General features: G+C 44.3%; 1 protein-coding gene across 1 annotated transcript in view; it reads left to right on the top strand.

Annotated features, from left to right (window-relative positions):
• Positions 1-8764, top strand: part of LOC111162041 (tuftelin 1) — a 64224-nt gene extending 55460 nt beyond the window's left edge. Inside the window, exon 14 of the mRNA XM_022526217.1 lies at positions 8521-8764. Coding sequence (XP_022381925.1) covers positions 8521-8530 — 10 coding nt within the window. The 3' untranslated portion in view covers positions 8531-8764. The remainder of the gene's footprint in view (positions 1-8520) is intronic.
• The last annotated feature ends 6773 nt before the right edge of the window (positions 8765-15537 follow it).

Here is a 15537-nt window from a genome sequence, read left to right as displayed (position 1 = left end):
TTCCTCAACTAGACTGCAAGCTTTTTATTTTATTTTAAAGATTTTATTTATTTGACAGAGGGAGACACAGCGAGAGGGAACACAAGCAGGGGAGAGAGAGAGGGAGAAGCAGGCTTCCCGTCAAGCAGAGAGCCTGATGCGGGGCTCGATCCCAGGATCTTGGGATCATGGCCTAAGCAGAAGGCAGACCCTTACATGACTGAGCCATTCAGGCACCCCTAGACTACAGGCTTTTAAAAGGTCAGGGCTATTTCCAAGCCCCTCAATGCCTGCCCTTACTACTGCTGCAAAGTAGATGCTCAGTAAGTCTTTAATGATTTAGAAGAGACCTGTGTTCTCCTCCATGCTGAAGAGGGTGCTTTACTTCTGTTTTCTTTTTTGTTCTCTTTTCTCTTTTTCTTTTTTAAAAATTATTTTCATCTTCTCTCTTAGTTGGTTCGAGGGAGTGAGGAGGCGGCCAATCCTGAGTACTAATGCATTCCCCATGGAAAAGTCAAGGGCCACTATTGGCATTGCCACCAGCAATGAGGAGTTTCATTCATTCATTAGTTCTTATATGGGCTTAGTCATAGGGGAATGGTGTAGCATAGAGCCGAAGCTCAGCATGGGCTTTGGATCTTGATTATAATCTTAGATCTTAGATCTGTCATTTACTGGCCATGCTGGCTTGGAACATTTATTTAATCTATCTTCTCTTTAATTTGCTCATCCATAAAATCAAAACGATAATGTCCACCTCACAACATCTACCGAGAGCTAACCATGTGCCAGGCACTGCCATTTGAGTCCCATTTTACAGATGAGGAAATGGATATGCAGAGAGGCTGACCATGCACAGGTAAGAAGTGTAGAACTGGGAGTGGGTCCTAGGCCATCCAATCCCATGGCTCCTGTGCTTGGGCTGCTTTTGAACCTCAGAGGTGTGGCCATGGTCCCCACAAAGCCATATGGAAGGATCATGTGCCACAGGTCTGGCACACAGCAGACACTGGATACGCTAATGTTGTTAACATTTTTGAGCATGTAACGTGTCAGAGGAATAGGCTTAGGCTCCGGGAGTGTGACCAGGAAGAGACACACTCCGCCTTCAGGTTGCTACCAGTTCGCTGCTGCCACTAGATAATTGTGGGCCCAGAGGCAAAGTAACAATCATGAACTCTCACTGCTGAAAGAAACCACAGAGCATAGAACTGCCTCATTTTACAGGTGAGAACACTGAGGCCCAAGTGGGGGTGGGGGGAGTCACTCAAGGTGGAAGCTTGGATGAGAATCCAGAACTCCTGCATTGGAGCACTGGGTCCTTGGCCTAAAGAAAGTGTCCAAAAAGGCAGGAGATGGTCCTTATCCAACGCCGGCATGCGTTTCCAAAGCAGCTTTCCTTGGGGAGCAGAAGATGGGGTTGGGGGTGTCACGGACAGACGGAGAGAAGCCCATCAGATCTTCTCTGCTTGCCTGGCTCACCAAGTCTTTAGTATCGTCCTGTCTTTCTAAACTTCAAATGGCAGCTCCCTCTTCCTGCCTTGTCTTCCAATGAGGATGGCCAAGTGACAGAATTTCTCTGATCCTTGGGTTCCTTCTCTTAAAAAAAAAAAAAAAAGCCAAAAAAGTGGGGGTGGACTAAGGTCTCTTTCAGCTCTAAAAGGGCGTGGGTCTTGTGGGGAATGCTTTCAGAGCACATTTACTCAGTAACCCTGAAAAACAGAAGGATTTTTTGTTTGCCAAGTGGAGGTTCTGCTATACTGCAGGTTGCAGCCACAAGAGGGCAGCAGGTCCTCGAGCCCCGGGGCAGATGGCCCGGGTGGGCCCCGCAGGAAGAGAAGCAGGCTCTCTCCAGGACCTTGCCTGGGGTCCCAGAGTTTTCCTGTTATAAATGCCAAACTCACTTCTTTAGCAAAAGGCAGCCAGCAAGCTTAGGGTGAGACGAGGGAGCAATTTTGCAAATTAAGTCTAGCACCAAAAAGATGAAAGACCAGGCCTAAAAAGAAATTGGATTCTAGGAAAGTAAATATTTTATGAAATATTGAAAATGTATCCCTGTCCTAGTTTAAGTTGCCTACAGCTCACATCATCAGAGGCAGAGCTTTGAGAAGAGCTGGGAGCATTTTACAGGCTGATAAAAAGTATGACAGGCTTAAAGGTGATTTTAAAAACTTATTTGTGAGATACCACCTCACAACAGTCAGAACGGCTAAAATTAACCAGTCAGGAAATGACAGATGCTGGCAAGGATTTGGAGAAAGGGGAACCCTCCTACACTGTTGGTGGGAATGCAAGCTGGTGCAGCTACTCTGGAAAACAGTATGGAGGTTCCTCAAAAAGTTGAAAATGGCGCTACCCTATGACCCAGCCATCGCACTACTAGGTATTTACCCTAAAGATACAAATGTAGTGATCCAAAGGGGCATGTGCACCTGAATGTTTATAGCAGCAATGCCCACAATAGCCAAACTATGGAAAGAGCCCAGATGTCCATTGACAGATGAATGGATAAAGAAGATGTGGCAGGGATGCCTGGGTGGCTCAGTGGGTTAAAGCCTCTGCCTTTGGCTCAGGTCATGATCCTAGGGTCCTGGATCAAGCCCCACATCCGGCTCTCTGCTCAGCAGGGAGCCTGCTTCCCTTCCTCTCTCTGCCTGCCTCTCTGCCTGCTTGTGATCTCTGTCTGTCAAATAAATAAATAAAAATCTTAAAAAAAAAAAAAAGGTGTGGCGCATACACACACACACACACTGGAAAACTATGCAGCCATCAAAAAACAAAGTCTTGCCATTTGCAACGAAGTGGATGGAACTGGAGGGTATTATGCTAAGCGAATTAAGTCAGTCAGAGAAAGACAATTATCATATGATCTCTCTGATATGAGGAATTTGAGAGGCAAGGTGGGGGGCTGTGGGGGGAAAGGAGGGAAAAATGAAACAAGATGGGACCTGGGAGGGAGACAAACCATAAGAGACTCTTAATCTCAGGAAACAAACTGAGGGCTGCTGGGGTAGGGGAGGGATGGCATGGCTGGCTTATGGACATTGGGGAGGGTATGTGCTATGGTGAGTGCTGTGAATCAATGATTCACAGACCTGTACCCCTGAAAAAAAAATACATTATGTTAATAAAATAGTATACCATAAAAAAATTACTTGAGGCTCATGTGTTAGATCAGTGTTTCCTAAAGCTACTTGAGAAGTTTCAGTTTATTTTGCTCATGTTTATTTTATTTTTTAAAGTTTTATTTATTTGAGAGGGAGAATGAGAGAGGGAGACAGGGAAAGAGCATGAGAGGGGTGAGGGTCAGAGGGAGAAGCAGACTCCCCGCTGAGCAGGGAGCCCTATGTGGGATTTGATCCAGAGACTCCAGGATCATGACCTGAGCCGAAGGCAGTCATATAACCAACTGAACCACCCAGGTGCCCTTTGCTCATGTTTAGTAGCCTTTCCTCAGGAAATAATTAGTTCTGGAAGTTTCCAAAGCTCTTTGGAAACTCAACCAAGACACCACTTTTTGTTGTTGTTGTTGTTGTTGTTGTTGAGAGAGAGGGTAAAATAACCCAAATTATCATGTGTCATTGAATGAAGAACACCAGCCTGGGCACATTAATGTGTGGATAGGAGAGGAAGCTTGGTGAGGATGTTGAGGACTGCTGCGTGTACTGGCTTGGCTGAACCTCTTCAGAGTTCCAGTCACCAATAATCACATTTCAGATCATCACAAAAGCCCAGAGTTTCCAGATGACCTTCCCATGGGCTTTTTCAAATATATAAAAAACCTTGATTCCTTGAGAAGACAGTTCCCATTGCAGATCACAATCTTGCAAAACTTCTACAACACCCACACAACAAAAACGTAAGGATATGAGCTTTATATAGAAAGAGAATCTTGCTTAATTATCAGTTGTAGAGCTAGAAATTCAATTTCTTTTTTCCCCTACCCCCAGGGCCATGAAGGGGTGATGATTGGGATTAAGCTGCCCACTGCCTTACTCAACCAGTCTCATTTTTGGACCTCTACTACCTTGTGAGGTTCCAAAACACACTGTGTGCCATTCCCCACCTCTCTGCTTTTGCATATGCTGTTCCTTCTGCCTGGCACTCTCTGCCCTGCCTTAGCCTTCTAACAAGCTTCTATTCAACCTTTAAAACCCCCACTGAAATGACACCGTTTGGTGAAGTCTTCCCCGACTCCACAGAGAATCGCCTACAGTTAATCAGTAGTTCCATAGCAGCTGGTACAAAACTTATCCCATTCTACAGAAATTGTTTGTTTTCATGTCTGTCTCTCCCCCGAGATCTGAGAATTCCTAAAGGGTAGGGCTGATGATTTATGTCTGTGTCCCCAGCCCTGGCCCAGTGCCTGGCACGTTGTGGATACTCAGCCAATGCCAGCTGACCAGAAATGGATTCTCTTTCCTGTAACCAGCAGAGTGTTTTGCAAGGTGACTGACCAGGATCACAGAACAAAATGAAACCATTCCTAAAGGGAGCCCTGGAGCTCTGCCTGGTATTAGGAACTAAATGCAGAAAACTGCTAACAGTCAATGTTCGTGCTTAGAAGGCACACAGCATTCAAAACTTAATGGAGCCCATTTGCCTAGAATCTATTTTAACAAGATTACATGTAAGGAGAGTTTCTCTGATCATGTGATTAAGCTCCGGAACATGAATTTGAGAGAGTGACGGGTACTCCCTATTGAAGAGCTGCATAATTTATGTATTTTGGAAAAGACTATTTGGAGTGAGTAGGTAAACATGAACAGAGACTTCTGATTGTAAGTTTATGTAACAGAATTGCTCAGCTCTGGGCACTGGACACGGGGTGGGGCTTCGGTAGCTTCCTGTGGAATGACGTGGCCCTCCGTGAATGGGTGTTGGGGTTGGATACATAACTGTCACTTCTCTGCACAGCTCCTCACAGCTTTGCCTCATCTGCAAACATCTGAGGGATTAGTAAATATTAGTAGATATGTGTTGTCGGTAAATAGACTGTGAGAACTGCCAGCACCTGCTGGTGCTAAGTCCTTGTGCTCCTTTCTGGCTCCGAGTCTTCCTCTCTGCCTCCTTGTCCCGCAGCCTCTTGGCATGGATGTGGGGAGATCCAGCTGTACCAAAAGAGGACTGGGAGACAAAGGAAGAAAGGGGGCAGGTAACCTTTAAGGGGAAAGGAAGTGGGTATCGTAGTTGGTTCCATTCTGTGCTGGGGGTTCCCTTGTAGGGCACTTTGGGGGGATGGAATTTCTTGAACTGCATGTCAATCAAAACAACAGCGGGTTTGAGAAAAGAGGGAAGGACGACACAGGAATGTGAAAGAAGTGATTGCTGAGGCTAGAAATGATTCTCACCCACAAATTAAAATGGGCAAAAGTTCAACATTAGGTTATCAGAGAGAACCATGAATTTATATTGTACATTTGTACCTTTTTCAAGTTTAGTGCAATTCCTTCACTGTATATCTTTTTTAAATCAAGATTTTATTTATTTGACACAGAGTGAGAGAGAAAAGGAGAAGCACACTCCCAGCTGAGCAGGGAGCCCGATGCGGGACTCGATCCCAGAACTCTGGGATCATGACCTGAGCCTAAGCAGACACTTAATTGACTGAGCCATCCAGGTGCCCCACTTTGTTGTATATCTTAAATAGTCTCACTATTTTATTAATTTTTTTTATTGTGATAAAATAGACATAACATAAAACTTACTATTCTAATGATTTTTAAGTGTATGATTCTATGGCAATAAGTATTATTTACATTGTTGTGCGATGGTCACCACCATCCACCTCCAGAACTTCATCTTCCCCAACTGAAACTCCATATCCATTAAACACGAACTCCCCATTTCCTCCTCCCCCAGCCACTGGCAACTACCATTCCACTTTCCATATAAACTTGAATACTCTAGGCATCATATAAGTGGAACCATACAATATTTGTTTTGTGACTGGCTGGTTTCACTTCGCATGTTTTTAAGATTCATCAATGTTGTAGCATTTGTCTCACTGGTTAATTGTTATTATTGGGGAGGGGAAGAGGCACAGGAAGAAAGAGGGAGAGAATCTTAAGCAGGCTTCATTCCCAGCACAGAGCCCCATTTGGGGCTCAATCTCACAACCCTGATAATCACGACCTCAGCCAAAATCAAGAGTCGGACGCTTGACTGACTGAGCCACCACTGTTTCATAAGTGTATCTTGCAAAATCCTTTTTTTTTTTTAAGATTTTATCTGAGAGAGAGGGAGAGTGAGCGAGCGTGTGCATGAATGGGGGGAGGGGAAAAGGGAGAGGGAGAAGCAGGTGCCCCCACACCCCGAAGCAGGGCTTGATCCCAGGACCCTGAGATCATGACCTGAGCTGAAGGCAGATGTTTAACTGATTGAGCCACCCAGGTGCCCCACAAAATCTTATTTCTTAAAGTATCTCCATGTGTAGATAAAGTAGACATCATCATCTCTAGTTTACAGTTGGAGAAACTGTTGAAGAGTTTGTTGAAGAGAAACTGTTGAAGAGTGAAGAGAAGATAAGTACATCAGATATGACTGGATGCTTTTCCAAATCTGTATCCCCCTATACTCTCTCCCTCACAACCTTCTTTCTTTTGTCAGAGCCCCAATTTTGTTCTCATATTACTGGCAAGCTATGCCAGGGAATACTCTTAGCTCCATGAGTAAATCTTGATTAGTTTGACTCAATCACAGTAATTTCTGTTCTTTTGCTAATGACTGGTTTAGATGATACACTTTTGGCCAAGAGACATAAGAGAAAGCTGAAGGAAGACCTTTAGAAAGAGTTTCTTTACTTTTACAAATAGACACAAGAAGAAACATCCTAGTTTCTGCTTCTCAAAGTGGTCACCTGTGTGGGTGATGCTCGGAGCTCGGCAGCCATCTTGTCACTATGGGAGGAGTTAGCAAATGTTGACATGGCAGAGGAGAGAGATGGAAGGAATGTGATCCTTGGTGATATGAATAAGCTGCTGAGTTAATCAACACTGGAACTCCCCCACCTTGATCTTGATACTTATGTGAGATCATAAATTTCCTTACTGTTTAAAGCGCTTTTAAATTTTCTGTATTTACAACTAAAAAAATACTCAATGATTTTGAAGGATAACAGCTAAGCAGGAATGTAGAAGATGCAAGTCTCACTCCCCTTTTCCACTGGATGATGCTAATGCCTCAGGACTGGTCTTTTGCTATGCGATCTCCCAACCTGTTGTATTATTTCTGAACTGTTGGTTGTGGGAAGTAATTTTTGGCAAAAAGGACCTGTGGAAGATTAAGTTCAATTTTGAGGAAAAAGTTGGAGGCACCAGAGAAAACGACGAGAGACACAGAGTGACAACTGCCTAGGGCATTACAACTGGAAGGATGGTGAAAAATGTTATTTGGGAACGATCTGCTGAAACATAACAGTCAAGTCTGATGAGAAGGGCTAGATGGAAAAAAGCCAGCAAGTAAGGCTATAAGAGCCAGGGAGCTTTTCTTTCCCATGGGAAGCCCAGCAAATCTTGGAGAGGTGGTATGTAGCAAATGGGAGACAAGGGCATGACATGAAGATGGCTGGGGAAGGGCTTTGAGACACCAGAACTATAGGGTGCTGCTAGAGAAGTAACATAATTATAACTACATACTAAGCTGACTCCAATGCTCACTTAAGCCTGTGATAGATTCTATTAGCTACTTTTTATAGTTCACCCAGAAGCTTTCTTTTGGCATGTGACCTGGGTATGTGATCCAGGTTCGGACAATCATATTTCTTCATTGTCCAGGCAAGTTGAATTGGTCCAGGTAATGTGCACATGAAAGGGCCAAAGTCCTTCCTGAAAAATAATACATGGATTTTGAGAAAAATAAGGTGTTTTTTGCTAATAGATAAAGAGAACCAGAGATGAACAAAAATGAAAGGCAGATGAAAAAGAATTAGGTGGCCCCAGGTTCTCTGTGTCTGACACTTAAAAGGCCTTGGTTTCTATAGTGCTTGGTTTAAATCAAAGAGCCAGTGATACCTGGGTAGCTCAGTTGGTTAAGCATCTGTCTTTGGCTCAAGTCATGATCCTGAAGTCCTGGGATTGAGTCCCACATTGGGGTCCTTAATTGGTGGGGAGCTTGCTTCTCCCTCTCCCTGCTGCTCCCTCTGCTTATGCTCTCTCTATGTAAATAAATAAAATCTTGGGGCGCCTGGGTGGCTCAGTGGGTTAAAGCCTCTGCCTTCTGCTCAGGTCATGATCTCAGGGTCCTGGGATCGAGCCCTGCATTGGGCTCTCTGCTCAGCGGGGAGCCTGTTTCCCTCTCTCTCTCTGCCTGCTTCTCTGCCTACTTGTGATCTGTCTGTCAAATAGATAAATAAGCTCTTTAAAAATGAATGAATAAATAAATAAATAAAATCTTAAAAAGAATCAAGGAGCCATCCCAATGTGGCAGGTTATATTTTTCAGAAATGGCCACTGTGCTATATCCCACTCTGATTATGTTGCAAAATTGACACTCTTCTCATCTAGGGTTGTGTCTGTGTCCCTTCCCATTGTACCTGTGCAGACCTCTGTGACCACCAGGACAAAACAATATGGTGCGGTGATGTCATGTGACTTTCAATGCTGAGTCATAAAAATCTCATGCACCGGAACCTTTGATTTTGGAGCTTTGACACCAAGCTTTAAGAAGCCAAGAAGAAGAAACCACATGAAGAGGCTATGCATGGGGGTCAGGCCATCAGATCAGCTCCAGCTGAAGTCCCAGCAGACAGCCAGTCTCAATTGCCAGGAGTAAGACATGCCCAGATGACTTCAGCCACCAGTCACCCTGAGCTTTTGAGTCCTCCCAGCTGAGGCCCCAGGCACTGTGGGACAGAAACCAGTCATCTCTATGTGTCCTATCTGAATTCCTGACATACAGTCCATAAGCATAATAAAATGATGGTTTCAGGCCACTAAGTTTGGGGATGGTTCATTATATAGCTACAGTTAACATGAATACCCAGTGTCCTTCTCAGTTATGTGAACCAATACATTCTCTTTTTTGCTTAAGCTAGTTTGGATTAAGTTTCTGTCACTTGCAGCTATAAGAAATTTGATTCACGTACCCCTTAGTCTGTAGGTATTATTCACTCTTGCAAATCAGTTATTCAATTTACAAAAAAAATAAATAATAAATAATTTTCATGTGGTCTTCATGGAGAAAGTACAGAAAAAATAGTGAGAAGGATAGAAGACTCAGAATTAGGAAAAGGGGCTAAGAAAAGGGCCCTCTTTTTGCTTTCTTCAACCTGTGAGTCCATGGGTAATGATATACCTTACTGCCTCATTTAAGCCATTTAATTTTTTTTTTTTCACTAGTGTTGAGTTCTGGCCACTGATCAGCTGAGTGTCCTTTGACAAGTTATGACACGTTGCTGGGTCTATTTCTTTTTTTAGAGAGTTGTAGTGGAGGAGCTATTTCTTCATCAGCAAAATGAGGGAGTGGGGCTAGATGTGATATTATTATTGAATATGTATAATTAAAATAATAGATGTCCATTATTTTATATATATTAGTGATAACTGTGTTATTATGTTAGGTGTTTTCCCCATATCACTCATTTTACTCCTATACAGCAGCTGTTATTAGACACTTTCTGGTCCTTTTCTGGACTGAGATTTCATCAATACTCCTTCTCTTGTGCCCCTCACTCTCTTACCTCGTTGAGGACATGTCATGTGTGACAAGTTCCTGGTTTTCCAGAAACTTATGTTCAGATTAGAAAAGTAAAGCTGGACTAGACATTAAATTATTATGGTCTAAACTGAGGGGCACGCCACAAATACGATAGGAGTAACATTTGTTATCTGCTGCCATGTAATAGATGACCACAAATTTAGCAGTTTAGAACAACACACATGTATTATTTCATAGTTTTTGTGGGTCAGGGGTCTGGATTCAGCTTAACTGGATCCTCTGTAGGGTCTCACAAGCCTGCAATCAAGGTTTTGGGCAGGCTATGTTCCTTAGTGGAGCCCAGGATCCCCTTCCAAGCTTCTGTGGTCATTGGTGGAACTTCTTAGAGGCACTGGACTGAGGGCCACCATCTTCTTGCTGTCAGATAGGGACAAGTCTCCAAAGTCTCCGTTCCTAGAGGCTCCTGCAGCTCCCTGCCATGGGCCTTCTCCACAGGCACATCAGAACATGGAGGCTTTCTTTCTCAGAGCCAGCAGGAGACTCCTTCATCCTAGTCGGCTAAGAAGTGTTATACAATGGAACTGTAAGTATGGGAGTGACACACATCACCTTTGCCACATTCTGCTGGGCAGAAGAAAGTCACAAGTCCTGCCCACAGGCAAGGGGAGGAGATTACACAAGAGTGTGACTCACTGGGAGGTGGTGGTGGTGGGGTGTCCCAGGAAGGTGTGTTTGCCACAGGAATTTAGGAAAAAAAGGTAAGTCAGAGTGAACTGGACTCCCTCAAGGGAGGCTTTATGGAGGGACTTAAGCTAGAGTTTAAAGGAGGAGTAGAATTTAGACCCCCAAAGAGGGAAAGAGAAGAGGCAGACTATCTAGGATCAAAGGACCATACACATATGAGCAAAAGTGTGAAGGTGGGGTTCTCTCTTAAGTTAATGCCACAAAAAAACCCAATGGAAACCTGCTGACTTCTTACATAACAAAGGACAGGAGGATCTTTTTTTCTTTTCTTTTCTTTCTTTCTTTCTTTCTTTCTTTCTTCTTTCTTTCTTTCTTTTTCTTTCTTCCTTTACTTATTTGAGAGAGAGAGAGAGAGAATGAGCACGGAGGAGGGGCAGAAGGAGAAGCAGACTCCCCAGTGAGCAAGGAGCAACTCCAGGATCAAGACCTGAGCCAAAGGCAGACACTTAACCCATTGAGCTGCCAAGGTGCCCCTTTTTTCTTTTTCCCCCAAAGATTTATTTATTTATTTGGGAGAGAGCTGTGGAGGGGGGTGGGGCGGCACAGAGGGAGAGGGAGAGGGAGAGAGTCTTAATCAGACTCAGGCTGAGCACAGAGCCCCAGGCAGGGCTCCATCTCATGACCCTAAGATCAAGATGTGAGCCAAAATAAAGAGTGGGACGCATAATTGATTTAGGCTCCTAGGAGCCCCAGAACATTTTTTTCTCTTTAACCAAAAGGAAGCTGGGTATTAAAGAGAGTCCTGGCTGTGGTGTCAGAAAATTTGGGTTCATGGTTCAGTTCTGCTATAAACCAGTAGTATGATTGGGGCCTGCTGGTTAGCTGAGCCTACTAGTTTCCTATGGATGCTTCTATTTATGTTACTATCGTGAGGACTTTGTAAGCTCTTGGGTGGGAAGTGCTCTATAAACTTTCTGGGTCCCATTTCCAAAGGCAGCTTCAGCGAGTTCCAAGATCCCACTCTCTCCAAGGCCATCTCTCTCTGGGAATCCTCTTTCTCAGTCATCACCTAAATGGCCAGGGGGAGGCACTCTCTAGGTTCTGGCCTTGGCACTCCTAATCACTTTGTTATCTGCTCTGCCTGGTGTGCTCCTCCATCACCACCCACCACCCTGAGCCCACGCTCATCAATCCATGCTGGGGCCAGACCCCTTCCCCAGTGCCAGACTCACGAATCCAACCAATCCAACCTGGATTTCCCAGAAACCCCTCATATCTTTCTCATATCCAGAACTAAACTCATTGCCCTCCCTGCAAGCCTCCTCCTCTTCCTCCTGGTCTTGGGAAATCACACCACCAAGTCTCACCTCTTGGGACATTCTTTCCTGCCCTGGCCTCAAACCTGAGCTCCAAGTGATGCCAAGTCCTGTCTGCCCAGTGTGACCCTCCAGTCACCACAGCCCAAGCTTCCCTCTTGTCAGTTCTCACGGGAATCAGGGCACCTGGTTCTCAACAGATCCTCCTGGCTCAGTTTGTTCTCCACACTTCCTGCTGGATGAACTTTCTTTAATAATTTAATTTAATAATATGTCTGCTCTGCTTTAAAGCATTCAGAGGCCCCTAAATACTTGGGAATGAAATTCAAACTCCTGGACATGATTTTCAATGTCTGAAATCCTCTCCTATGTGATTCTTGCCCACGTCCCCTTGCCTCTGCTCTAGTCCTACTGAACTGCAGTCCGTTCTCACATGGCACCATATTCTTTCAAGTCTCTGGGTTTGAATGCGCTGCTTCTCTTGTCAGAAATACCTGACCACACCATCCTTCTCTGCCTTGCCAGCCCTTCTTATCCAGAATTACCCAGCTTAGCTGTTCCATTTTCAAGGCCTCTCCTAGGGGCACTCTTGCCAGCTTGTGCAAGCCTCTATCACAGCTCTTGTTACTCCACAGACCCAAAACCTGGGTTGTAACTGTTTTTTTCTTTTGCTCTCTTCCTAGTTGTGAGTTCTCGAGAGCAGTAATGGTGTCTTAGTTTATTTTGATGCTCTGATCACCTTTTCTTCCAATCTGATCCTTTCTACATATTTTATGTAGTTATATTTTGAATAGGTAACACATTCATCTGCTTAAACATTCAGATGTTACAAAAAGCTATATAATGAAAAGTCTCCCTTCAACTGCTGTCCCACTCCAGTGGTCTAATTGCCCTCCCCAGAGGCAATCAACATTTTCAGTTTCTTGTGAATACTTCCAGGGATATAAATATTTCTAGACATAAAAACATATCTATGGTTCCCCTTTTATACAAAAATGTTATCATGTTCTACAGACTATTCTGTGCCTTGTTTTCACTTATGTACTGTATCCAGGAGATCATTTCATTTCAGCACATAAAGAGCCTCCTTATTCTTTATTTTTGGTTTTCCATTGCGGTTGTACCCTAAGTTAATGAACATTGGGTTATTTTCATTCTTTTGCAAATACAGATAATACTGCAATGACTCTCTTCACAAAAATGTCACTTCACACACAAGTGTAACAGTAGAATGAATTCCTAGAAGTGGGGCTGCCAGATCAAGGCGTACGTGCATTTGTGAGTTTCACCATGTCATACGGCCCTTCATGGAGTTTGCAGATAACATCTTCTTTATCTTTGTATCCCTACCACCACTGCAAAGTCTAGAACAGAGCAGGCATTCAGTACATTTTTTTTTTTTTGGTCAAATAAACAAATGAAAAAATAGCTCTTTCAGTGGAAGCTCCCGTTTTCCTTTCTTTGATGTCTAGTGGATAAATTCCTGCCCATTTAGAGCTCAATTCAAACCAAATGACTGTAGAGTATTATTGTAGAGCAAAATTCTTATTATTCCAACTTGTACTATTTTCCCTATTTGTGCAATTGACACACTTCTTCATCAGGTTGGTTATAAAATAAGGTCATACTAACTTCTATGTTCTAATATAATAGCTGAATCCTCATCCCACATTTTGTGAGATGTCTTTTTTTTTTTTAAAGATTTTATTTATTTATTTGACAGAGAGAGATCACAAGTAGATGGAGAGGCAGGCAGAGAGAGAGAGAGAGAGAGAGAGAGGGAAGCAGGCTCCCCGCCAAGCAGAGAGCCCAATGCGGGACTCGATCCCAGGACCCTGAGATCATGACCTGAGCCGAAGGCAGCGGCCCAACCCACTGAGCCACCCAGGTGCCCCATTTTGTGAGATGTCTTAATTATTCTACTACTCTCTTCCCCCACATCCTGAGCAATTGCTAGAAGCCCATACACAGTCCACAAATTCTTTCAGGTGGTTGCTTGTTGCTTTTATAAGTCATCAGACCTCTCTCTGCAACGTAACTTTTACTGTCTTTTTTTTTTTTTAAAGATTTTATTTATTTATTTAGTTGAGAGACAGAGAGAGTGTGGGGCAGGGGAGAGGCAAAGCCGAAGAGAGAATCTGAAGCACACTCTGCGCTGAGTACGGAGCCCAACCTGAGGCTCGATCGAAGGACCTCGAGATCATGACCTCAGCTGAAACCCAGAGTCAGACACTCGACGGACTGAGCCACCCAGGTTCCCTGCTTTTCTTTTCTTTTTTACACTGTGAATCCCTGTAGCTCCTCCTGGATTGTTTACTAGCTCTATGGATTCTCTATGCCTGTTTATTCATCTATAAGTAGGGCACATTATAGGATTGTGAAGATTAAATAAAATTATAGATGTAAAGTGCTTAGAACAGTGTTGGGCACATAGTAATGTTGAGAGAAACAGTTCTTTATGGGTCTCTCATGCTTCTACCCATCTTCCTGGGTATGCCAAAAGTGCAAGACCCTGACTGCTCTTCACCAGGGTCAATTCTCAAGGTTGCATTTAGAGTGAGCAACTTTAAGGAAAGAAGTAATGTCTCCCTACAGGACAGAGAACAGGTTTGTCATTGCTTCCTATGAAAAGGCAGTTTCCCCCAACTCAGTGTTCCCTCAACTGTGGTGTCAGTCTACCAAGTAAGTGCACAGCCTTCATGTGAGCCCTTGTAAGACCTGGGGGAAGAGGAATTGACAAAAACGTGCTGAAGCTCATGTTGCTTCCTGTGTGGTAATAGTCCTTTGTCTCTGACTCAGTAATTCTGTGTCTTTTGTCAGCATCCACAAAACAGTAACATACTAACTTATGTCCAGTCACAAACATCAGTCAGGAGGGTAAACTGAAATACCAGACTCGAGTACTAAGTGCTTAAGTAAGCTATTTTCATTATTTTGGCTCTTGCTCTTCTTTTTTGCCTTTGCTGGGCATTCTGCACACTCTCTGTGAGTGTGCATTTGGGTAGGTAGCTGAAAAGCATCAACTGGGCCATTGGCCAAGAATTCTACAGTGCTGTTTGGGGAAACAAAATAAATCAGAAATAAAGGATAACTTCAAAATCATTGCCCAATTTAAATTATTACTTGGCCCCTCTAATATCCAGTTCTAAATCGCCGAGACTGTAGTTTCCTCTGCATACACTTTCTGTATAGTTGGAGCATAGTTTTTACGTAGTTGCAATACGTGAAAGTTGCGAAAAAATAACCGGGCCTTATTTCCTGTTAGCTAATAGCTGAATGAGTTTGGGCTCTCTACAGTTCAGTTTCCAAATAAGTGAAATAGAGAAATGAATTCATGATCCACTCAGCTCACAAGGTTGCTGGGGCCACGGAATAAAATAATGTATGCGAACACAGAAGGTACTGAACAAATGAGTTGTTATGATTTAAGGTTGCAACTTAAGGCTGTCGAGTCACAAACATCAGTTTATCCTAATATTTTGCTTTAGAGGCTACGAAATGAGTTATGAAATGAAAGAAGAAAAAACTTGCCCGCCTGTCAACAGTTGAAACAGTCCGCCGCACTCGATGCTGTGTTAGTCGCCCAAACTACAACTCCCGTCAGGCTTTGTTCCCGAACTGCGTCACATAACCTCCGCTCCGCCCCGGGCCCTGCCCTCACCCCCGCCCCCACCGTCCAGAAACTACAACTCCCAGGAGGCGCCACGGGCCCAACCGTCCGTTTCCCCCCGCCCCCGGCCTCCCCTTTACCCACCCCGGCGGCTCTGTGACCGACTCGGGTCCCGCGGGCGGCGGAGCGGGCGCGCGCGTCGGGGGTCGCGCGGCTGCTGAGCAGAGCGAACGCGCGCGAGTAGGCTGCGGAGGCGTAGGGGGGCGGCCGTACGGCTCGCTCGCTCGCAAG

Source organism: Enhydra lutris, unplaced genomic scaffold (assembly GCF_002288905.1).
Source record: "Enhydra lutris kenyoni isolate GAN:26980312 unplaced genomic scaffold, ASM228890v2 scaffoldscaffold88, whole genome shotgun sequence".
In the NCBI taxonomy this organism is placed as follows: Eukaryota; Metazoa; Chordata; class Mammalia; order Carnivora; family Mustelidae; genus Enhydra; species Enhydra lutris.
This window is presented reverse-complemented; position numbering and strand designations above follow the sequence as displayed.